Genomic DNA, 26,866 nt, shown 5'->3' on the forward strand with positions numbered 1-26,866 from the left:
CAATAAAAATCAAGCATTGAAATCCATAAAACTTCCCTGCCTTTTAACCTCTACACCCTTTTCGTTGGTATGCCAAGCATGCCAACATATCTCAGCCCTTGTAACGAAAAGCTTTTTGTTAAAATCCTATGAGAAAGAAAGAGACCACAATACACAACTCTTAGAGACACACACACACATACTTATGCAAACAGATAAAATGTTGGCATAGGAAACGGAAGATACTGCATAATGTTTAGACAAAATGGCTAACGTTTTTGTGGGTGGCAATTTACCGTTAATTTACGGCATATGTTTTGCAGTGTGTGTGAGTGGGCGAGTAACAGAGAGAAGAAGTTTCCTGGCGTTGAGTAACGTCTTCTATATGGGAGAGAGAGTGTAAATGTGAATGTAATCGCATTTTAGGAAACATTTAATCTTTGCCACACGATGGCTGCATGACTGACAGTTCAGCAATTATTAATGCATCTTATCCTGCTGCCACCACCACAAAAGTTTATGGCGTTCATCTTGCTGTCAGCACTGAGCGCTGTCAGTATTTATTTGTAATTCGTTTAACGTTGTTTAACTTTTAAGGACATCCAATCCCAAGCTCTTTTTTTTTTTTTTTGGGGTAAGACTCGAAATGCCACAACGCTTTTCTAAGCTAAAATATTTAACGTCTCCAGTGTTAGGTAGTTGTTCATTTTGCTTGGTCGCGACCTCAAAACATTTACGGATAAAGGCTGAAAAGCCTTAAATAAATTAATAATAAATACACGGATTTAAGTATTAACCGTCGGCAAAGCAAAAAAAAAGAGAAATCATTTATGAATCATAACTAAGAAAAACATAAAACTGAAAAAAGATTAGAAGAAAAAACTACCAAAAAGTAATTAAAAAAGCAAATAAATAAATATAAAAAAAATGCACAATCAGAACTCCAAATCATTTCTTATTCGGGATCTATTAGGAGATTTAATCAGTCACCAGCAGCAGAAGCATCATCATACCGAAGATGGTAAGAAATTTAACAAGAGCTACGAATTTAAAATGACCAAGAAAAGAACATTTTACAAAGCAATACAATAAACCATAATGTTGAGAAATATTTATTGAAATTATAAACACAAATAAATTTCCACAAAAACTAAACATTGTTGCAGAATTTTTTTTTTTGAAAAAAAAAATTTGTTTAAATTAATAAAAAAATAATAAGTTCACATAAAATCTAAACATTGTTGTAGCAAACAATTTTTGAACAAAAACATTATTGATAAATACATTAACATTGGAATCCTGATAGGGCAACACTCAAAAAAAATGTTTACTCAGGTCCAAAGATTTTGACCTTCCCTTAAGGATTTTGATAATGATTCTGAGCCAAAGATGCGGCCTTTCTAAAATAAAGAAATTTTTAGGAACCTATCTTGTTTTAAATTTAGAATCAATAAAATTAAAAGTAGGATACAGATCTCATTTATGGAATTTTCATTCTCTTTTTGCTAAATATTAGTAAACAATAAAAACTATAACAGATACTTCAAAGGAAAAATATTTTTTTAATACAAAAAAAAAAATTAAATTTCAAAATAATTTTCTTTACTTTAAGCAAAATTTACTTTAGTTTCCAAAATTTGTGTCTTAAATTTAATGAAAAAATACTGAAGCAAAGATTATAATAATTCCTTTAAGTAAAATATCATCATTTTAAAGATTTAAAAACACTATACACTAAAGGGTGATACGGTCAAAATTTGGTCAAGGGAAAAAGCGTGTAAATCGGTGAAATCGTTTATTTAAAAAATCAAATTAAATTTCTTTTTCAAGTTCAATTAGTATAAAATTCAGGAAAAATATTCAGTTAGGCTTTCGCTTTTCCAAATCTGAATTGCCGGGCCTCACGCTTGACACCTGCCATCAGATTTTGTACAGCCACCTTGTCCACCTTCTTCGCCGCAGAAAGCCAGTGTGCCTTGAACTGCTGCTCGTCCTTAGCAGTTTTTTTGGTCTTCTTTAGGTTCCGCTTGACAATAGCCCAGTATTTCTCAATTGGGCGGAGCTCTGGCGTGTTGGGAGGGTTCTTGTCCTTGGAAACCACCTGCACGTTTTTGGCGGCGTACCACTCCATGGCCTTTTTACCGTAATGACAATATGCCAAATCCGGCCAAAACAGTACGGAACAACCATGTTTCTTCAGGAAAGGCAGCAGAAGTTTATTCAAACACTCTTTCACGTAAATTTTTTGGTTGACAGTCCCGAAAGCTATGAAAATGCTGCTTTTCAAGCCACAGGTACAGATGGCTTGCCAAACCAGATATTTCTTTGCGAACTTTGACAGTTTTATGTGCTTGAAAATATCTGCTACCTTTCCCCTTCATTTTGCCGTATAAAACTCCTGTCCCGGAAGCTGCTTGTAGTCGGCTTTGACATAGGTTTCGTCGTCCATTACCACGCAGTCAAACTTCGTCAGCATCGTCGTGTACAGACTCCGGGATCGCGCTTTGGCCGTCGTATTTTGGTTATCATCGCGATTTGGAGTCACTACCTTCCTGTAAGTCGATAGTCCGGCTCGTTTTTTGGCTCGATGCACGGTTGTAGACGATACACCCAGCTTATTTGCGGCATCTCGGAGAGAGAGGTTAGGGTTTCGCTTGAAACTACCGGCAACTCTCTTTGTCGTCTCAGCGGCTTCCGGTTTTCGATTTCCCCCCGATCCAGACTTCCTGGCTGTCGACAAACGTTCCCCAAACACTTTAATTACATTTGTAACGGTTGATTTGGCAACTTTTAGCGATTTTGCCAGCTTTGCGTGCGAGTAGCACGGATTTTCGCGATGCGCGAGCAAAATTTTGATACGCTGCTCTTCTTGCTTGGACGGCATTTTGACAACTGAAGAGTGAATTCCAACATCAAAATAGGAGCAACATTCTACACACACACACCCCTTCATAATGAGGAGTGTTCAGGTTTTTTAAAGGCAAAATTGAAAGAAATACGTCAAGTTTATATTGACCAAATTTTGACCGTATCACCCTTTATACAAAAAAGTTAAAGAAAACTTCCTATTTTTGCCACATAAATTCATTCGATAAACTGTCAATAAATTGTTTGGCATATGGGCAAATATTTTTTTAATTTTTTCTGTTACCTTTGGCACGAGTTATGGCCTCCAAACGGCCGAAAAAAGCCATCCACGATGGTAGCTCTATACACTGAAAAAAATATTGTCGTGAGGTCAAAGATTTCATGTCTTTAAAATACGAATGCAAATTTTGCTTAGCATAGAAGACGCCTTTCTCTAATATAAATTATTTTTTCCTTGTCCAAAAGTCGATAAACTGTTCAATGATGTCGTATTGTCCTTATAATTAAGTGATTTCACTTAAAAGTGGGTATCATAACATGAAAGAAAAAATGTTTGGGCTAAGGTCAACTTGACTTTAATAATTCAGAAAAATTTTTTAAATTTAACGAAATTGATGTCTTGACTTGACATCTTGACTACAAACAAAAAATCGTTCAAATATAGGACATTTTTTTCAACACTTTATTTTAAAGACGTTGTTACTTGAAACATAGCATAATTTCGAGTCTTAATTTGGAAAATAAAGTTGTCGTTAACTCGTTTTTAAACGACTTTGATAGCATATGAAGAAGAAAAGCTGAAAAAGCGAAAAGTTAAAATTTGCTTCCTAGAAGCAAGTACACAAAGACCAAATTTAAAAGAGAATTGTGTCTTAAAAGTATCCTTACTTGTAGTCTCCGTTTCTTTGGCTCGGAATCAATACCAACATTTTTAAAGTAAATACAAAATCTTTGGAACTGGGCATGCCTTTTTTTTCAGTGTATAACCCGATATTTAGGCCCATTCCCGGGAAGCGCTATCTTGAGAAAATCGACACAAAATGCTCAAGTCCAAAAGATTGTGACTTTTGCGCCAGGAGCAAGCGAGTGGCAACCGTGCCAAAATAATCTAACAAAATTTGAAGCAAATTTTACCAACAATCTACCAATTTAGAAAAAAAATCTTATTTCGTTTGTTAAAATTTTATTTCTCTAGAAAATGTTGTCAAGATTTTATTTCTATAGAAAATTTTATCAAAATTGTATTTCTATAGAAAATTTTGTCAAAATTTTATTTATATAGAATATTTTCTCATAATTTTATATCTATAGAAAATCTTGTCCAAATTTTATTTTTATAGAAAATTCTAGCAACATTTTATTTCTATAGAAAATTTTGTCAAAATTTTATTTCTATAGGAAATTTTGTTAAAATTTTATTTCTATAGAAATTTTTGGCAAAAATTTTTCTATAGAAAATTTTGTCAAAATTTTATTTCTATAGAATATTTTGATTTCTCGAAAATTTATTTCTATAGAAAATTTTGTCAACATTTTATTTCTATAGAATATTTTGATTTCTCGAAATTGTATTTCTATAGAAAATTTTCTAAAAATTTTATTTCTATAAAAAATGTTGTCCAAATTTTTTTTCTATAGAAGATCTTGTCCAAATTATATTTCTATAAAAAATTTTGTCAATTTTTTTCTATAGAAAATTTTGTCAAAATTTTGGTTCTATAGAAAATTTTGTTTTCTCAAAATTTTATTTCTATAGAAAATTTTGTAAAATTGTTATTGCTATAGAAAATTTTGTCAAAATTTTATTTCTATTGAAAATCTACCAATTTAGAAAAAAACTTATTTCGTTTGTTAAAATTTTATTTCTTTAGTAAAATTTGGCCAAATTTTTATTTCTATAGAAAATTTTGTCAAAATTGTATTTCTATAGAAAATTTTGTCAAAATTTTATTTATATAGAATATTTTCTCATAATTTTATATCTATAGAAAATCTTGTCCAAATTTTATTTCTATAGAAAATTCTGACAACATTTGTTTCTATAGAAAATTTTGTCAAAATTTTATTTCTATAGGAAATTTTGTCCAAATTTTTTTTCTGTAGAAAATTTTGTCAAAATTTTATTTCTATAGAAAATTTTGTCCAAATTTTATTTCTATAGAATATTTTGATTTCTCGAAAATTTATTTCTATAGAAAATTTTGTCAACATTTTATTTCTATAGAATATTTTGATTTCTCGAAATTTTATTTCTATAAAAAATTTTCTCAAAATTTTATTTCCATAAAAAATCGTCTTAAAATGTTATTTCTATAGAAAATTTTCTCAAAATTTTATTTCTATAGAAAATTTTCTCAAAATTTTATTTCTATAAAAAATCTTCTTAAAATGTTATTTCTATAGAAAATTTTCTCAAAATTTTATTTCTATAGAAAATGTTGTCCAAATTTTATTTCTATAGAAGATCTTGTCCAAATTATATTTCTATAACAAATTTTTTCAAATTTTTTTCTATAGAAAATTTTGCAAAATTTTTGTTTCTATAGAAAATTTTGTTTACTCAAAATTTTATTTCTATAGAAAATTTTGTAAAATTTTATTGCTATAGAAAATTTTGTCAAAATTTTATTTCTATAGAAAATCTACCAATTTAGAAAAAAAAATCTTATTTCGTTTGTTAAAATTTTATTTCTTCAGTAAAATTTGGCCAAATTTTTATTTCTATAGAAAATTTTGTCAAAATTGTATTTCTATAGAAAATCTTGTCCAAATTTTATTTCTATAGAAAATTCTGGCAACATTTTATTTCTATAGAAAATTTTGTCCAAATTTTTTTTCTATAGACAATTTTGTCCAAATTTTATTTCTATAGAATATTTTGATTTCTCGAAAATGTATTTCTATAGAAAATTTTGTCAATATTTTATTTATTTAGAATATTTTCTCATAATTTTATATCTATAGAAAATCTTGTCCAAATTGTATGTCTATAGAAAATTCTGGCAACATTTTTTTCTATAGAAAATTTTGTCAACATTTGATTTCTATAGAATATTTTGATTTCTCGAAATTTTATTTCTATAGAAAATTTTCTCAAAATTTTATTTCTATAAAAAATCTTCTTAAAATGTTATTTCTATAGAAAATTTTCTCAAAATTTTATTTCTATAGAAAATGTTGTCCAAATTTTATTTCTATAGAAGATCTTGTCCAAATTATATTTCTATAAAAAATTTTGTGAAATATTTTTCTATAGAAAATTTCGTCAAAATTTTGTTTCTATAGAAAATTTTGTTTTCTCAAAATTTTGTATCTATAGAAAATTTTGTAAAATTTTTATTGCTATAGAAAATTTCTCGAAATTTTATTTCTATAGAAAATTTTCTCAAAATTTTATTTCTATAAAAAATCTTCTTAAAATGTTATTTCTATAGAAAATTTTCTCAAAATTTTATTTCTATAGAAAATTTTGTCAAAATGTAATTTCTATGGAAAATTGTATCAAAATTTTTTATAGAAAAATTTGTCAAAATTTTATTTCTATAGCAAATTTTGTCAAAATTTTATTTCCTTAGAAAATTTTGTTAAAATTTTATTTCTATAGAAAATCTTGTCAAAATTTTATTTTTATGAAAAGTACCTCTTAGTTGTAGAGGTATATTTTGCAAAATCTACCAAAACTTCAAAAATTCTACGAATCTAGCAAACAGTAAAAAATCTACCATTTTTGGTAGAATTCTACCAACCGTGATTGGGATTCGAAGATTTTAATGGCAGTTGTGCGGTAGAAATGAAGCGAGAAATCTCTTTTGAAAGCCATTCTTGGTCAACGCGTGCTGAGAGCGATGTTACTGAATCATGTTGGAATGTCCATGATCTGGGGCCGAAATGTGTATGGGCCCAGGGCATCAATATGATATTTAGCACATTTTCTTTATAATATAAATAGGAGCGTGAAGCGACCATCGTCCGGTAAGGCGATCCTTGAGTTCTGGTAGCCACTTTCAGCTGACCTCTTTTGCAAGCAAATCCGATAATTTTACTTGTTTACAAACTCCTCAATTTGGAATGGTTTGGAATTGATTGTTAATAAATAAACTACTGGTTAGTCACTTCTTTATAATAGAGACTAGTTGTAGTATAAGTTAAGCATCATATACATATGTATTCGCTTAAATAAAAAAACAAACAAAATTGGAATAGCCTTTTGTTTCTTAGATTCATTTAATAAAATAGGCAAAGATGCTCCTAATGCAATATTGAATTTATTGGCTTTGAATATGTTTTCCAAACAGGCTGTCGTTGTGACGTTCTTATCGACTTTTTACATTTTGCTCCCCTAAGAAATACATAGCAATACTGTATTATTGTCACGCAAACGAAATTTCCAATAGAAGTGCAAATTGTTAAAAGTAAATAGCCCTTACTTATTATTTACACTCTAATCTCTACTCTCTTCAAACATTCTTCATAGTTTATGTCTTAAGTCTATAGAAGTTATCTACTATCACATTATGCCTGTTCTTCACATTTGTATGAGTGTAAATGTAAAATACACGATGGTCGCAATCTTGAAGAGTCTTCAACGAAAACGAAATGAAGAACTTAATGAAGAAAGTCATGACTCTTAATATTCTCTATTTATGTTATAAATGAATATCATAAAGAATTTCATAACTAAATACGAGTTAATTGTGTATTTAACATTTAAATAGTTGCTAATTGTTCAGTATGGCAAGAATGATACTCATCACATCACAAGTTTATCTACTTCATGGATTCTGTACTCTACGGATCTCATGTATTCACATATATATTTACACACATGTATCACTGCCTGCCTAATTAACATCACATCATGTCTTTCTCTCCCTCTCGCTCTCTCTCTCTGGCATACAATTTGTCACAGAAAAAGAACCACACTTAACCCCCTACCAACAAGCACAAACGTATACAGAGAGAGTCTGTTACTCTTGTCATTCACTTTCAACCGCACACAAAATGCCAAAGGCAGTCAATTCTTGAGAGCAGTGAATAGAACTGTACGAATGTGTTTTGCTTAATACTGGAAATGGATCCTTTTGTTTAAGAGTATAAGGGCTTGTGTGTGTGTGTGTTTGAGAGATTTTGTGCTCATAGAGAGATAGATGTTATTTTACATTTTTAATTGCCGTATGATTTCTGTGTATGGAAATAGCTCGTTTTGCACTTGTCACCAAACTAAGTAGAGGCTAACCAACCAACCACCCACCCACCCACACACTTTCCATTTGACTTCACATCTCTCATTCTCCCACAATGAGTGAATATGAATGCAAGCAAACAATTGTCATTTAGGGCGCTTTTATTTTCGAATGTCGTACGTGACAAATTGCTTATAAAGTTGTTAACATATTTTCATTGTACTCAGAGTACGCTACATTAGATATTCACCTTTTAACAAATAAATGGATGCATTTTATTATCAGGTGGAGAACATACAAAAATGATAAGCTCAAAGAAATGCAGTATTGTGAAATCTAAATAAAAAAATTAAAACCTTATTTATGGTAACCTCTGGGGTGGAAAAACAAAAAGGTGAACAGAAGGACGACTTAAGAAGAAGGATAAATAATGGAATCTTGCCGAATATTTCCAATAGTAACATTTTCATGATTTTTTATAGTTTATGTTCTTTTCGGTATTTTTTATTTGAGACTGGTAAGAAATGCATTGCTAAATTTGCTAATGAAAATTCCGTGAGACGTTATTATCGATTATTTACGTTGTATTCCCATATGGAATATATAATAAAAGTGTGTGTATACATATTTTTTTTTTAAATGTTATCTCTTGAAAGGATTGGAATCGTATTGTTACTGAACTTGAAAATTTAAATGTGAAGTAATCTTTGGTTTTTCGTATCATTACCGCTTGCCACAATTGGTAAAAATCTATAAAAAATGGTAGATTTTATACTGTTTGATAGATTGCTGAAATTCTTGATGTTTTGGTAGATTTTGCCAAGTATTCCTCTCCATCTACGTGGTACTTCAATTTTCTATAAAAAAATTGATAAAATTTTCTATAGAAATTAAATTTTTGACAAAATTAGCTATAGAAAAAAATGACAAAATTTTCTATAGAAATAAAATTTGGTTTGGTTTTCTCCGATGAGAAGCCATTCCAAATTGTTCAGGTTGGGAACAAACAAAACGATTGGGTTCACACAAAATTTTTTTTTCTGATTCGATCACGAAATTATTTTTTTCATTGAAATGTCTTCAATCAAATAAATGATGGTACCAATTAAAAATTTAATTGAAAGTCAATTAAAAAATAAATTGATCCAAATAAAAAATTAATTCATATTATTAATTTTTGTGATTGATCTTTGATTCAACTAAAAATTTTGTTGAATCAATTAAAATTTTAATTGAGTAGTTTTTAAAACTCACTTAAAATTTTAATTGGATAAATTTTCCTGAAATTGTGTTCTGTGTTTACTTGCCAATGAGGTCAGGTGAAAGTGTACATTAGAGTGACCGCAACTTATATGGGGCAAAAAAATCTTGTTCGCCTTAACCCTACAAAACGAATCCCCTTTCCAGATATTGGGATAGCCAAAATTTGAGCCCGATTAAACGATGTTAACATGTGCCGCTCGTCGCTCAAAATTTGAAAAAACGAATGTTTTGGCCAAAAAGTTTACGCATTGAGACATAACTCGAGAACGGTAAATAATAAAACAAACGATAGCTTATTTTGTCCTTAAAAATGTATGTTATGTTAGGATCATTCGCCTCAACCCCACAAGACGAATCCCCTTTCCAGATATTGGGATAGCCAAAATTTGAGCCCGATTAAACGACGTTAACACATGCCGCCGAACTTTTTGGCCAAAAAAATTGTTTTTTTTTTTTCAAATTTTGAGCGACGAGCGGCACGTGTTTACGTCGTTTAATCGGGCTCAAATTTTGGCTATTCCAATATCTGGAAAGGGGATTCGTTTTGTGGGGTTAAGGCGAATGCTCCTAGTGGCACCAGGTCGCGTTTTCGAAGCTAAAGGCTGGCGTAACTCGGTTTGACTCAGCGACGGGCGGCACGTGTTAACGTCGTTTAATCGGGCTCAAATTTTGGCTATCCCAATATCTGGAAAGGGGATTCGTTTTGTGGGGTTAAAGCGAACAAGATTCCGACATTTTTTGCCCCATATAAGTTGTGGTCTTTCTAGTGTACATCCATCTTCGTTTTGGTCCACCAGAGCTTAACCCTCTAATGCCCACTTAACCCTCTAAGCGGGCTTCGTTAAATCAGGAAGCTTTAAGTAAAACACACCTTAAGACAACTAAAATGTGTAAAATAAAAATAAAAATTAGTTAAAACTTTTCAAGAGGCTTTGCAGCATATACTGAATTTTACCGTATATGTACATTTTTCTTGTTCAATTTTAATGCTTTTGTGTCGTTAACATTGAATATTTAATCAGCTAGCAAAAAAATTGGGGCATTAGAGGGTTAAGCGCCACCAACAGTAATGGTGTGAGCCGCCGAGACGACTGATGTTTGACACCCGCTCGTATTCACGGGTATCCCCATACGAGTAAATGTCCTAAAAACAGTATTAAACCCTGGAAGAAAAAAATTTCGGCCGCAGATCATGGACATTCCAACGGGATTCAGGATTATCGCACTCAGCACACATAAACTAAGAATGGCTTAAAAAGGATGACAGAATGGCCATCAAAATCTCTGGATCTCAATCCATTGGACATTTGCACCTGGCGCATGTTGGAAAGTAAGGTTTGGCACTAAGAATACCTAAGTATAGATCATCTTAAGACGGCTCTTGGCCGATAATGGGTCAAATTACTTAAAAGCAGTGTGTGATGGATTTTTCGGCAGTTTGAAGTCTATAATGTGGGCCGCCTTTACGTCTTAAAAGTCGTAATGAAGTCCTGGGTAGACAATCATTTCGGCCGCAGATCATGGACATTCCAATGGGATTCAGGATTATCGCATTCAGCACACATCAACCAACAATGGCTTAAAAACAAGGTCCCTCGTTTCTACCGCATAATGGCCATCAAACTCTCTGGATATCAATTTGGAAAGAAAGATTTGATACTAAAATATGCCAAAGTATCAATCATGTTAAGACGACTCTTCGACTTGGGTCAAAATGCCACACAGGCAATTTTGTGCAGTGTGAAATAAAAATAGAAAAATCGCGCGTTTGAAATCCCTAGTATGGACCGCCGTACGGCCAATGGTCGCTCTCCGTTTCTATTCATCGATCGTAGGGTCAAAACAAATAAATACCGAATAATATCGGGAAAATGTCTTAAAGACAGTATTGAAAGTTTAAATTTGAAACCCTGGAAGAAAAAAATTCAGCCGCTGATCATGGATATTCCAACAGGACTCAACATTATCGCAATCAGCACACGTCAACAAAGAACGGCTTGAAAAGAAGGTCCCTCGCTTAATTTCTGCCACAAAATAGCCACTAAAATTTCTGGATCTCAATCCGTTGGTGTTTTGCACCTGGGCAATTTTGGAGAGTAAAAAAAAGACCAAAGTTTTGATCATCTCAAGACAGCACCGCCGGAAATGGGTCAAAATACCACAGAGGCACTTTTGTGCAGCGTTTGATGGATTTGTTGGTAGGGTTGCCAGATGATGGTTGCCGAAGTCTTGGACTTTGCGCCGGGATTTTTTAGCACAAGCAGAAACAGTCACATGAGTTTCAAGTTCATAACATTTTTTTTTATTATTCTATAATTGTCTACAGAGAGTCTGAGAAATTCCTAAATATTTTGGAGCCTCTGAAATTTTCTTCTTAAATGGCAGCGAACATTTAATATCAAACGTCGTTATTTTTGCAAATGTTGATTCTTGAAAGTAGAAACCTATTCTCATATTCACTGACATAGTACTATAGGGATATACTTTTAGATCAATTTCTGTTGAGAAACCAGGCTGTTGTAACATAAGCTGTGGATAGTGCGATTCTGTGAATTTGCATATTGCCTTGGACATGTATCTTGAATTTTGAATGTGCCCTGGCAACATCTTTTCAATGTGTCATTTTGGTACTTCGTGGACAATATGCTTTCCTTTTTTAGGTACATTTATCATCCCAATTGGCGATTGGTTTAGTGACACTTAAGAGTCCATGGAAGCGATGGGGATAAAATTGAACATTGAAATGTTGGCAGGGAATGTACCGCTAATTATATTTTCTAAAAATACATTTCACAGGAAATCGTGAATTTCATATCAAATTAGATATTTGGGTATATTTTTTTATTCAAGTGACAGCTGATGATGCGAAAGACAGTGATGGCAAATTGATTTGTATTTGTTAGTGATGAGAGTGAATGAAGTGAAACAATCTCTGATAGTCAATCTGTGTATTTAAAATGTATGAAAATCCAAAATCAAAATAATAATAATAATAACAAGCGATTTAATTTCAAATCGTTTTCTTTTCTAGAAAATCGGACAATTTAAAATATGTGTTGAATAATTAAAATACCGGGATTTTTAGCCAAATTTTGTAACAGATTCCGGACACTTCCTGGATACGAGAAAATTCCGGCGAATTCCGACCATCTGACAACCCTATTGGTTGGTCTTTGGAAGGCCAGAATTCGTATCAAAGGTAGACAATTGGAAAAAATTTTAGAATGATTCTGAAATTTGTTACTTATTTGCTTTGGCACCCTGTATTTGTCAGTGTATGCCATTGTAGCTAATCTCACAGTTGCATATACCCATAGATATTAATTCTAATTTCTACTCTTCTCTTTCTCTTCTTGGCGTATAACTCCAAATTGGCCAAAGGGCATTTGTGTTATTTTTATTTTAGATTTTTAATTCAAATATATCATTTTTTGAACTCAGCACCGACTCAGCTAGACTTTACTTTGCTATTGCTAAAGTGTTAAGCTATTAGAAATCCCGTCATTTGTTGTGGTGACTTCCTAAAGCGTTTTATTCATTATGCATTGTCACTAATTGGTCTGATTGGTTACGTATCCTGTGGTTTTGTCGAAGTTTCTTTTTGTTTTGAAGCCTTTGAAACGGGGGTTGATTGTGTGATTGGCAACGGTTTTCATTATGGAGCGATTTTGATATATGAAAAATCAGATGCAGATAAAATTTTGACAAAATTTTCTATAGAAATAAAATGTTGACAAAATTTTCTATAGAAATAAAATTTTGACAAAATTTTCTATAGAAATAAAATTTTGACAAAATTTTCTATAGAAATAAAATGTTGATAAAATTTTCTATAGAAATAAAATTTTGACAAAATTTCCTATAGAAATAAAATGTTGACAAAATTTTCTATAGAAATAAAACTTTGAGAAAAATTGCTAAAGAAATAAAATTTTGACAAAATTTTCTATAGAAATAAAATTTTGACAAAATTTTCTATAGAAATAAAATTTTGACAAAATTTTCTATAGAAATAAAATTTTGAAAAAAATTTCTATAGAAATAAAATTTTGACAAAATTTTCTATAGAAATAAAATTTTGACAAAATTTTCTATAGAAATAAAATGTTGACAAAATTTTCTATAGAAATAAAATTTTGACAAAATTTTGTATAGAAATAAATTTTTGACAACATTTTCTATAGAAATAAAATTTTGACAAAATTTTGTATAGAAATAAAATTTTGACAACATTTTCTATAGAAATAAAATTTTGACAAAATTTTCTATAGAAATAAAATGTTGACAAAATTTTGTATAGAAATAAAATTTTGACAAAATTTTGTATAGAAATAAAATTTTGACAACATTTTCAATAGAAAGAAAATTTTGACAACATTTTCTATAGCAATTAAAATTTTGACAAATTTTCTATTGAAATAAAATGTTGACAAAATTTGTTATAGAAATACAATTTTGACAAAATTTTCTATAGAAATAAAACTTTGACAAATTTTTCTATAGAAATAAAATTTTGACAAAATTTTCTATAAAAATAAAATTTTGACAAAATTTTCTATAGAAATAAAATTTTGTCAAAATTTTCTATAGAAATAAAATTTTGACAAAATTTTCTATAGCAATTAAAATTTTGACAAAATTTTCTATTGAAATAAAATGTTGACAAAATTTGTTATAGAAATAAAATTGTGACAAAATTTTCGATAGAAATAAAATTTTGACAACATTTTCTATAGCAATTAAAATTTTGACAAATTTTCTATTGAAATAAAATGCCTGACAAAATTTGTTGTAGAAATAACAGTTTTAGAAAATTTCCTATAGAAATAAAATTTTGAGAAAATTTTCTATAGAAATAAAATTTTGGCAAAATTGTCTATAGAAATAAAATTTTGACAAAATTTTCTATAGAAATAAAATTTTGACAAAATTTTCTATAGAAATAAAATTTTGACAAAATTTTCTATAGAAACAAAATTTTGACAAAATTTCCTATAGAAATACAATTTTGACAAAATTTTCTATAGAAATAAAATTTTGACAAAATTTTCTATAGAAATAAAATTTTGACAAAATTTTCAATAGAAATAAAATTTTGACAAAATTTTCTATAGCAATTAGAATTTTGACAAAATTTTCTATAGAAATAAAATGTTGACAAAATTTTCTATAGAAATAAAATTTTGACAAAATTTTCTATAGAAATAAAATTTGACAAAATTTTCTATAGCAATTAAAATTTTGACAAAATTTTCTATAGAAATAAAATTTTCACAAAATTTTCTATAGAAATAAAATTTTCACAAAATTTTCTATAGAAATAAAAGTTTGACAAAAATTTCTATAGAATTAAAATTTTCTATAGCAATAAAATTTTGACAAAATTTTCTATAGAAATAAAATTTCAACAAAATTTTCTATAGCAATTAAAATTTTGACAAAATTTTCTATAGAAATAAAATTTTCCTATGGAAATAACATTTTCACAAAATTTTCTATAGCAATTAAAATTTGACAAAATTTTCTACAAAAATAAAATTTGGATAAAATTTTATATAGAAATAAAATTTGGACAAAATTTTATATAGAAATAAAATAGAAATAAGATTTTCACAATTTTTTGTATAGCAATTAAAATTTTGACAAAATTTTCTATAGAAATAAAATTTTGACAAAATTTTTTATAGAAATAAAATGTTGACAAAATTTTCGATAGAAATAAAATTTTGACAAAATTTTCTATAAAAATAAAACTTTGACAAAATTTTCTATAAAAATAAAATTTTGACAAAATTTTTTATAGAAATAAAATTTGACAAAGTTTTCCACAAAAATAAAATTTAGCAAAAATTTTCTATAGAAATAAAATTTTGAAAAAAATTTCTTTAGAGATAAAACTTTGACAAAATTTTCATAGAAATAAAATTTTGACAAAATTTTCTATAGCAATTAAAATTTTGACAACATTTTCTACAGAAATAAAATTTTGGCAAAATTTCTATAGAAATAAAATTTTGACAAAATTTTCTATAGAAATAAAATTTGACAAAATTTTCTATAGAAATAAAATTTTGACAAAATTTCCTATAGAAATAAAATTTTGACGAAATTTTCCATAGAAATAAAATTTTGACAAAATTTTCTATAGAAATGAATTGTGACAAAATTTTCAATAGAAATAAAATTTTGACAAAATTTTCTATAGAAAGAATATTTTGACAAAATTTTGTATAGAAATAAAATGTTGATAAAATTTTCTATAGATATAAAATTTTGACAAAATTTTCTATAGAAATAAAATTTGGACAAAATTTTCTATAGAAATAATATTTTGTCAAAATTTTCTATAGAAATAAAATTTTGAGAAAAGTAAGGGCCAAATGTGATCGAAATATACGCCGCAATGGAAGACAACCGACTGACCGATTCCATGTTTAGTTCAATGATAAGGGACCTCCTTTTTATATCCGAGTCCGCACGGCGTTTCTCATTGTTATGAAACCACTTTGAGAAGCTTCGAAACCCTCAGCATTCACCAGCCTTACTGAGAGGGGATAAACCACCGCTGAAAAAACTTTTTGGTGCTTGGTTGATACTGGGGTTGAACCCATGACCCTTTGTATGCAAGGTGGATATGTCAATCATTGCACCACATAGGTTTTGAAGGTAGGAAAATTTGTCATTTTAATATGAGTTAATTTCGAAAAATATCAAAAGCCGATATACACAGAAAAAAATTTCACCAAACTATTTCAAATTAAAAAGTTAACCCTCTCTGGCCAAATGTTGCATATAGGCAATATTCTGCTTATATATTTCAAAGTCCCGTTATTTTTTGATTGTTTCAATATGCGAATTTTTGCATTGTGTAAAAAACCAGGATACCAAGACTAACATGTATAGCACATAAAAGTTTTTAGATCCGGGCATGAGAGGGTTAATAGAAGCTGAAAACTATTTCAATTAAAAAATTAATTGATACAATTAACCTTTTTGATCTAACTAGAAACATTAAGCCAATTAGGTCAATGATTGAATATTTTTAAATTTTTAATTAAACAATTAATTGATAAGCTCGGAAGAGTCAGTTACAAAATTATTGTATTTTTTTTATTTTTAATAAAAACATTAATTGATACAATTATTTTTTAATCAAAATAAAAACACAAAGTTAATTAAGAAAGTGATTGAAAATAATTACACACAAAGAAAATTTCATTAAAATTGAGCCAACGAAAATTTTTCATTGATACAACGAAACATTTTCATTAAGACAATGAAAATGTTCGTTAGTAGTACGAAACGTTTCGTTGACTCACAGAAAATTCGTTATAATAACGAAAAATTTCGTTATATCAATGAATTTTTTTCATTGGCTCAATTTTAATGACACATTTCATTAATATAACGAAACTTTTTCTATCAGTGTACGACTTTAATTAAAACATTAATTGATACAATATTATTTTAATCCATATTTTTAAGAACACAAAGTTAGAAAATAAGTGAAAAATTTCGCGGTTTTTATCACAAAAGTAATTGTTGCAATTACCAAAATTCATTAAAAAAAAATTAATTGATGTTGATTGCAAAACTCAATTAATTGTTTAACTGATTTAATTAAAAAGTTTAACCAAATATTTATTTGAATCAATTGAAACACTAAGTTTTTCAATCGACATCAATTAAATGAATCAATTAAAAATAGTTTTTTTTTTTAATTAATCAATTAAAAAATTGTGATTTTTGCAATCAACAACAATTAAATGTTTGATTGAATCAATTCAAAAAATTAAGTAAAATTTTGAAATCAAATCAATTAATTTTTTAATCAAATATTTTTTTAATTATTATTTTCATGGTTGAAGACATTTCAATTAAAAAATTATTTAGATCAATTAATTTCGTAATTGAATCAAAAAAAAAATGTTTGTGTGTAATAAAAATTTTTACATAACATGTCTGTTAATTGAATTTAAAAAAAAAATCTTAAAATTCTAAAGCAAAAAAAAATCAAAAACAATATTCCAACACCATAAACTCAACCAATTGAAATAATTGCTACTTGAGGTGAAAGAAAAGGAGACGATTCCTTTTCAATCGTCGTTAGGATAATTTCTATCATTGTTGTGTGTAAATTAAATTGATCAGACGTGACTTTTTGGAAAAATCCTTTAAGATGATTTCCTTCTTTTTTTTTGGATTTACCTCTATTTGCAGCTTGTTAAGATACTCTATACACACACACACATATGTGAATTGATGTTATGCGATGCGATGATATTCATACTCACATTTATCTATTGAGGGAGGTATGCATGTGTGAGTCCTTTGCTAAGGACACACACATGTCTGAAGTGTTGTAAAAGGTTCGACAAGAGATTTCTACGTTGATTTTTTTAAAGGATATGTGAAATCCAAATCCATCCTTGCAAATTGTCCGCGTTTATAAAAAAAGGGGTGGATTTTTTTTCTACATTTATTGGAGGTGGAGGGTTTCGAGTCAAAAGTCCTTAAGTGTTTATATTTCATTGGGAACAAGTCAATTGGCAATCAATTTTATTCAATGTTTTGTATACACGAATATGTGTTTTATGTTAAAAAAGGTTTCCGGATATTAATTTGTAATAATCGTGATACATTGTTAACCCTCGGACAGACACATGAGTCTGGCCAGACCTTTTTCGATTCTAATTGTAATTAAAATACATTTATAATAAAGCTAGAGACTTGAAACTTCAGGTACCCTCCTAAAATTTTTTACCTATCGATGTGTGAAAAAATCAGGACGGAAAATACGACAGTAGTAATATAATAATATCAACAAAATAGCATATTTTCCACATGGTCAGGCCTCATGTGTTACGAATGTGATTATCGAAACATGTGTATGACGGAGGGTTAAATGTTTTCGACCGAGGTAGGCCAGCGGAAGACCAGGTTTACACTTCAAGGACCCACAAACCTTAAGTAAACGCACACTATCCCTTGCCAGGCCATTCATAACGCTTCGCAATATTTTTATATTCAATACGACTTATTCGGTCGAAAGTATTATTGTCTTGGGCGAATAAGGTCCTCGGTATATTCAGTCGATTGATTGCTAGTTTTGGAGAGATACTCACCCTGGTGTATACGGTCACCTGTATTGCTAGTTTTGGACCGATATGGTCCTCGGTGTATTCGTTTGGTCTACACACTTTCCGTCAAATCGCAACTTCTGTAAATAGATAATAAAAATATTCGGTAAGTCGATTGATACGGACAGGGTCGCATATGCGAAAGGGTCGAATATGCTGATGAATCGCTTAAACAAATAAAATTGCGTATGCGAACGGATCACGTATGCAGATAAAAACTACAAATATGATTAAAGTACAAACCAACAATAAAAAACAAAACACGAATGTAGTAAGAGGAAGCACGCTCATAATAAACCCAGTCAACTGCACTCAAATCGATGATTTGATGGTGGCAAAGGAAAAGAGAAATGTTAGTATGAATTTATTACGGCATAAGCCGTCTATCATGTAAAACCTTTATTCGGAAGGTTCAAGTGTGGTTCACCTTGGGTTTAGTGAACTGCCTGAATTTATTCTGATAATTGGTTAATAGTTTTGCTGCAAGTAGAGGATGCCGATAAGGAATGTGGTAATTCCGAAACGTGCGTCCATCCAACCATCTTGCAGTCTATAGGGCTTTGCCCAAATAAATTTGACAAACAAATCGATGATTTGATGGTGGCAAAGGAAAAGAGAAATGTTAGTATGAATTTATTACGGCATAAGCCGTCTATCATGTAAAACCTTTATTCGGAAGGTTCAAGTGTGGTTCACCTTGGGTTTAGTGAACTGCCTGAATTTATTCTGATAATTGGTTAATAGTTTTGCTGCAAGTAGAGGATGCTGATAAGGAATGTGGTAATTCCGAAACGTGCGTCCATCCAACCATCTTGCAGTCTATAGGGCTTTGCCAAAATAAATTTGACAAACATTATTTTCCTCTGTTGGTTAAGCTACACTTGTAGTTTAGTCAATGCATGGTTTTAAGCTGAAATCAAAAACAACAAATATGATTAAAGTACAAACCAAGAATAAAATACAAAACACGAGGGAAAAATTTTATTTCTATAGAAAATGTTGTCAAAATTTTATTTCTATGGAAAATTGTGTCAACATATTATTTCTATAGAAAAATTTGTCAAAATTTTATTTCTAGATAAAATTTTGTTAAAATTGCATTTTTCTATAGAAAATGTTGTCAAAATTTTATTTCTATAGAGCAATTTGTCAAAATTTTATTTCTAGAGAAAATTTTGTTAAAATTTTATTTCTATGGAAAACTTTTGTTATTGCTATAGAAAATTTTGTCAAAATTTTATTGCTATAGAATTTTTTTTTTCAAATTTTATTTCTATAGAAAATTTTGTTAAAAGTTTATTGCTATAGAAAATTTTGTAAAAATTTTATTGCTATCGATTTTTTTTTTTAATTTTATTGCTATAGGAAATTTTTTCAAAATTTTATTACTACGAAAAATTTTGTCAAAATTTTATTTCTATAGAAATTTTGTCAAAATTTTATTGCAATATAATTTTTTCAAAATTTTATTGGTATAGACAATTTTGTCAATATTTTATTTCTATAGAAAATTTTGTCAAAATTTTATTTCTATAGGAACTTGTGTCAAAACTGTATTTCTATAAAGACAAGTTTTTACAATTCTATTGCCATAGCATTTTTTAATGTTATTTTATTCCTATAGAACATTTGTTTTCAAAATTTTATTGTTATAGAAAATTTTGTCAAAATTTTATTTCTATAAGAACTTTTTTAACAATTTTATTTCTATAAAATATTTTGTCAAAATTTTATTGATGTAGACAATTTTGCCAAAATTTTATTGCTACAGAAAACCTTTTTTTTTCTATAGCAATTTTTTTAAAAATGTTATTTCTATAGAAATTTTTGTAAACATTTTAATCCTATAGCACATTTTTTTTCAAAATTTTATTCCTATAGATAATTTTGTATAAATTTTATGGCAATAGATAATTTTGTTAAAATTTTATTACAGTAGAATTTTTTTTTTTTCAAAATTTTCTTTCTGTAGAAAATTTTGTCAAAATTTTAGTGCTATAGAAAATTTTGTCAAAATTTTAGTGCTATAGAAAATTTTGTCAAAATTTTATTTCTATAGAAAATTTTGTCAAAAGTTTATTGCTATAGAAAATTTTGTCAAAATTTTATTGCTATAGATAATTTTGTATAAATTTTATGGCAATAGATAATTTTGTTAAAATTTTATTACAGTAGAATTTTTTTTTTCAAAATTTTATTTCTGTAGAAAATTTTGTCAAAATTTTAGTGCTATAGAAAATTTTGTCAAAATTTTATTTCTATAGAAAATTTTGTCAAAAGTTTATTGCTATAGAAAATTTTGTCAAAATTTTATTGCTATAGATTCTTTTTTCAAAATTTTATTGCTATAGGAAATTTTTTCAAAATTTTATTGCAATGGAAAATTTTGTCAAAATTTTATTTCTATAGAAAATTTGTCAAAATTTTATTGCAATATAATTTTTTCAACATTTTATTGCTATAGAAAATTTTATAAAAATTTTATTTCTATAGAAAATTGTGTCAAAACTGTATTTCTATAAAGACAAGTTTTCACAATTATATTGCCATAGCATTTTTTTAATGTTATTTCTATTGAAAATTTTGTCAAAATTTATTATTGTTTTCAAAATTTTATTGTTATAGATTTTTTTTTATTTCTATAGGAACTTTTTTTAACAATTTTATTTCTATAAAATATTTTGTCAAAATTTTATTGATATAGACAATTTTGTCAACATTTTATTGCTACAGAAAACTTTTTCAAAATTTTATTTTATAGAAAAATTTGTCAATTTTTTTCTATAGCAATTTTTTTAAAAATGTTATTTCTGTAGACATTTTTGTAAAAATTGTAATCCTATAGAACACTTTTTTTTCAAAATTTTATTGCTATAGATAATTTTGTATAAAATTTATTGCAAAAGAAAATTTTTTTAAAATGTTATTACTATAGAATTTTTTTTTTCAAAATTTTGTCAAAATTTTATTTCTATAGAAAATTTTGTCCAAATTTTATTTCTATAGAAAATTTTGTCAAAATTTTATTTCTATAGAAAATTTTGTCAAAATTTTATTTCTATAGTAAATTTTGTCAAAATTTTATTTCTTTTATTTCTATGGAATATTATGCCAAAATTGTATATCTAAAAAAATTAGTCAAAATTCTATTTCTATAGAATTTTTTTTTTCAAAATTTGATTTCACTTGATAATGGTTTTCTATAGATAATTTTGTTAAAATTCTATTTCTATAGAAAATTTTGTAAAAATTTTATTTCTATAGAAAATTTTCTCACAATATTATTTCTATAGATAATTTTCTCACAATGTTATTTCTATAGAAAATTTTGTCAAAATTTTTTTTTCTATGGAATATTATGTCAAAATTTTATTTCTAAAGAGAATTTTGTCAAAATTTTATTTCTATAAAAAATTTTGTCAAAATGTTATTCCTATAGAAAATTTTCTCAAAATTGTATTGCTTTAGAACATTTTCTCAAAATTTTATTTCTAAAGAAAATTTTTTAAAAATTGTATTGCTATAGAAAATTTTCTCAAAATTTTATTGTTATAGAAAATTTTCTCAATATTTTATTTCTATAGCAATTAAAAAAATATATTTCTATAGAAAATTGGGAGCAACCGTGGTGCAATAGTTAGCATGCCCGCATACACAAGGTCGTGGGTTCGATTCCTGCTTCGACCGAACACCAAAAAGTTTTTCAGCGGTGGATTATCCCACCTCAGTAATGCTGGTGACATTTCTGAGGGTTTCAAAGCTTCTCTAAGTGGTTTCACTGCAATGTGGAACGCCGTTCGGATTCGGCTATAAAAAGGAGGGCCTTTGTCATTGAACTTAACATAGAATCGGGCAGCACTCAGTGATAAGAGAGAAGTTCACCAAATGTGGTATCAAAATGGAATGAATAGTTTAAGTGAGCCTGATACATCGGGCTGCCACCTAACCTAACCTATAGAAAATTTTATCAAAATTTTTTTTCTAACGAAAATTTTATCAAAATTTTATTTCTATAGTTTTTTTTTCAAAATCTTATTCCTATAGAATTTTTTTTTAACTACTTATCACAAGTGGAAACCCAAATCTATTGAAATTCATTCAACAATAGATTTATCGATGATATAAATGCACATAAAATAACCTTTTACCTCATTATTATCTGATGGAGTCCTTGAAAGACTCCCACACATAATCATCCATTGCCACACAATAAGATTTTCAAAATTCCATTCATGTCTTCCATAATTTTTGGTACTTTTGAAGACGTCATCGCATTCATAAGTTAACAAATTCTTCTATAATTTCGAAGCACACTCTTTTGACCTTTTTACTTGAAATTGTTTGCCATAGTACACGTGAACATAATGAATCCAGCTGTGTCCTCTATTAGAAAAAGAAATATCCGTCTGCCAAAAAGGCCACATGCCACATTTAACCACAGACAGGATACAAAAATGAATGCCACGATAAAAATAACAAAAATTATTCGCTATTTTTACATACACGCTTGCCTGGCCTGGTGGATTGATATTTCCTGGAAACCCCTGGGTAAATGAGAGATTCACAATGGCCACATAGGGATATGCAAAACACTCGATAATAATGGGATGGCAGTGGAAGATACCAAGGCTGAAGATGACTGCCTGGCTAACTGATTGACTATCCACAAACTGTTCACAACGCTCCACTTTATCCTTCTTCCATTGGGCAGATATGATTGCATAAATGAATGGATGATGGATGAGTGGTGAGTTATATGTGAAGTGGCTTTGAAAGCAAACGTATGGTAGACATCGACAAACGCCCACTTCAAAATGCATTAAGAGAATTGAATTGATGGAATTGTGTGAGAATTATCTTCTAATGATTGCTGATGAAATGGAGGCTAGTGATGAGTGGTCTCACACAGAGCTCAAAAGGGGTCCAACAAATGATTATTTTTAATCCAAAAAATAAACCCATTTGCTTAAGGCTTTATAGGTGGTTAAGCGTTTACACGTGGTACACCACAGGATGGCCAATCAGAAACTTGTGAAGAATACCACGACACATGCCTTAATCAATAACATTCCAATTTTTTTATTTATCTTCCAGATTCTGATCTATCGGACAATAATTCGGATATAGACATTGAAGATCGTTCATCTCCAGATTCGGAAGCTTTAAATTGTCATTATAGTGGTGGTGGAAATTCTATGACAAATGGTCACTTTAATGAATCAAGTTTGGATTCGCCTTCGCCTTATCAAAATGACAATGACCCATCCTCCTCTAATGGTCATACCCAGCCTCCATCACATTCCAGCTTTCTGGGTGATCCAAAATTGAGTTTGGTAAAGAGTGGTCGAAAACCCAGACGCAGACGCACCGCTTTTACCCATGCCCAGTTGGCGTATTTAGAAAGAAAATTTCGCTGTCAGAAATATTTAAGTGTGGCCGATCGTAGTGATGTGGCAGAGACTCTGAATTTATCAGAAACGCAAGTGAAAACCTGGTATCAAAATAGAAGGTGAGTAGGAAAAATACCTTTACAAAATGAATATGTTTCGATTAGGTATTATTCCAAAGTGGAATTAGAATAGGGACTGTGAAAACTAAATTTTGTCAAAATTTTATTTCTATAGAAAATTTTGTCAAAATTTTATTTCTATAGAAAATGTTGTCAAAATTTTATTTCTATAGAAAATTTTGTCAAAAGTTTATTTTTATAGCAAATTTTGTCAAAATTTTATTTCTATAGAAAATATTTTATTTCTACAGAAAATTTTATCGATATTTCATTTCTATAGAAAATTTTGTCAAAATGTTATTTCTATAGAAAATTTTGTCAAAATGTTATTTCAATAGAAAATTTGGCAAAAGTTTATTTTTATGGCAACAAAATTTGTTATTTCTATAGAATTTTTTATCAAAATGTTATTTCTATAAAAAAATTTATCAAAAGGTTATTTCTATAAAAAATTTAGTCAAAATTTTATTTCTATAGAAAAATTTGTCAAAATTTTATTTCTATAGGAAATTTTGTCAAAAATTTATATCTATAGGAAATTTTGTCAAAATTATATTTCTATAGAAAATTTGTCAAAATTGTATTTTTATAGAAAGTTTTGTCAAACTTTTATTTCTATAGAAAATTTTTGCCAAAATTTTATTTCTATAGAAAATTTTGCCAAAATGTTATTTCTATAGAAAATTTTGTCAAGATTTTACTACTATAGAAAATGTTGTCAAAAATTTATTTCTATAGAACATTTTGCCAATATTATTTGTATAGAAAATTTTGTCAACATTGTATTTCTATAGGAAATTTTGTCAAAATTTTATTTCTATAGAAAATTTTGTCAAAATTTTATTTCTATAGAGAATTTTGTCAAAATATTTTTTCTATAGAAAATTTTCTCAACATTTTATTTCTATAGAAAATTTTGTCAAAATTTTATTTCTATAGAAAATTTTGTCAAAATTTTATTTCTAAAGAAAATGTTGTCAAAATGTTATTACTATAGAAAATTTTGTGAACATTTTATATATATGTAGAAAATGTTGTCAAAATTTTTTTTCTATAGAAATTTTTGTCAAAATTTTATTTCTATAGAAAATTTTGTCAAAATTTTATTTCTATAGAAAATTTTGTCAAAATTTTATTTCTATAGAAAATTTTGTCAAAATTTTATTTCTATAGAGAATTTTGTCAAAATATTTTTTCTATAGAAAATTTTCTCAACATTTTATTTCTATAGAAAATTTTGTCAAAATTTTATTTCTATAGAAAATTTTGTCTAAATTGTATTTTTAAAGAAAGTTTTGTCAAACTTTTATATCTATAGAAAATTTTGTCAATATTTTATTTCTATAGAAAATTTTGTAAAAATTTTATTTGTATAGAAAAGTTTGTCAAAATTTTATTTGTATAGACAATTTTGTCAAAATTTTATTTCTATAGGAAATTTTGCCAAAATTTTATTTCTATAGAGAATTTTGTCAAAATATTTTTTCTATAGAAAAATTTCTCAACATTTTATTTCTATAGAAAATTTTGTCAAAAATTTATTTCTATAGAAAATTTTGACAAAAGTTTATTTTTATACAAATTTTGTAAAAACTTTATTTCTATGGCAATAAAATTTGTTATTTCTATAGAATTTTTTATCAAAATGTTATTTCTATAGGAAATTTTGTCAAAAAGTTATTTCTATAGAAAATGTTGTCAAAATTTTGTTTCTTTAGAAAATTTTGTCAACATTTTATTTCTATAGAAAATTTTGTCAAAATTTTATTTCTATAGAAAATTTTGTCAAAATTTTATTTCTATAGAAAATTTTGTCAACATTTTAATTGCTATAGAAAATTTTGTCAAATTTTTTTTTCTATAAATAATTGTCAAATTTTTATTTTTATAGAAAATTTTATTAAAATTTTATTTCTATAGATAATTTTGTCAAAATTTTATTTCTATTGAAAATTTTGTCAAAATTTAATATCTATAGAAAATTTTTTCAACATTTTATATCTAAAGAAAATTTTGTCAAAATGTTATTTCTATAGAAAATTTGGCAAAAGTTTATTTTTATAGCAAATTTTGTCAAAAGTTTATTTCTATGACAATAAAATTTGTTATTTCTATAGAATTTTTTATCAAAATGTTATTTCTATAGACAATTTTGTCAAAATTTTATTTCTATAGAAAATTTTGTTAAAATTTTATTTTTATAGAAAATTTTGTCAAAATTTTATTTCTATAGAAAATTTTGTCAAAATTTTATTTCTATAGGAAATTTTGTCAAAAATTTATATCTATAGGAAATTTTGTCAAAATTTTATTTCAATAGAAAATTTGTCAAAATTGTATTTTTATAGAAAGTTTTGTCAAACTTTTATTTCTATAGAAAATTTTTGCCAAAATTTTATTTCTATAGGAAATCTTGTCAAAATTTAATTTCTATACAAAATTTTGTCAAAATTGTATTTCTATAGAAAATTTTGTCAAAATTTTATTTCTATAAAAAATTTTGTCAAAATTTGATTTCTATAGAAAATTTTGTCAAAATTTGATTTCTATAGAAAATTTTGTAAAAATTTTATTTTTATAGAAAATTTTGTCAAAATTTTATTTCTATAGAAAATTTTGTCAAAATTTTATTTCTATAGAGAATTTTGTCAAAATATTTTTTCTATAGAAAAATTTCTCAACATTTTATTTCTATAGAAAATTTTGTCAAAAATTTATTTCTATAGAAAATTTTGACAAAAGTTTATTTTTATACAAATTTTGTAAAAACTTTATTTCTATGGCAATAAAATTTGTTATTTCTATAGAATTTTTTATCAAAATGTTATTTCTATAGGAAATTTTGTCAAAAAGTTATTTCTATAGAAAATGTTGTCAAAATTTTGTTTCTTTAGAAAATTTTGTCAACATTTTATTTCTATAGA

General features: G+C 27.4%; 1 protein-coding gene across 1 annotated transcript in view; it reads left to right on the top strand.

Annotated features, from left to right (window-relative positions):
* The first annotated feature begins 30 nt into the window (after positions 1-30).
* Positions 31-26,866, top strand: part of LOC142228705 (homeobox protein MSX-1) — a 30,522-nt gene continuing 3,686 nt past the window's right edge. Inside the window, exons 1-2 of the mRNA XM_075299201.1 lie at positions 31-1,000; positions 23,528-23,942. Coding sequence (XP_075155316.1) covers positions 907-1,000; positions 23,528-23,942 — 509 coding nt within the window. The 5' untranslated portion in view covers positions 31-906. The remainder of the gene's footprint in view (positions 1,001-23,527; positions 23,943-26,866) is intronic.

The sequence above is a fragment of the Haematobia irritans genome, chromosome 3, assembly GCF_050003625.1.
Source record: "Haematobia irritans isolate KBUSLIRL chromosome 3, ASM5000362v1, whole genome shotgun sequence".
In the NCBI taxonomy this organism is placed as follows: Eukaryota; Metazoa; Arthropoda; class Insecta; order Diptera; family Muscidae; genus Haematobia; species Haematobia irritans.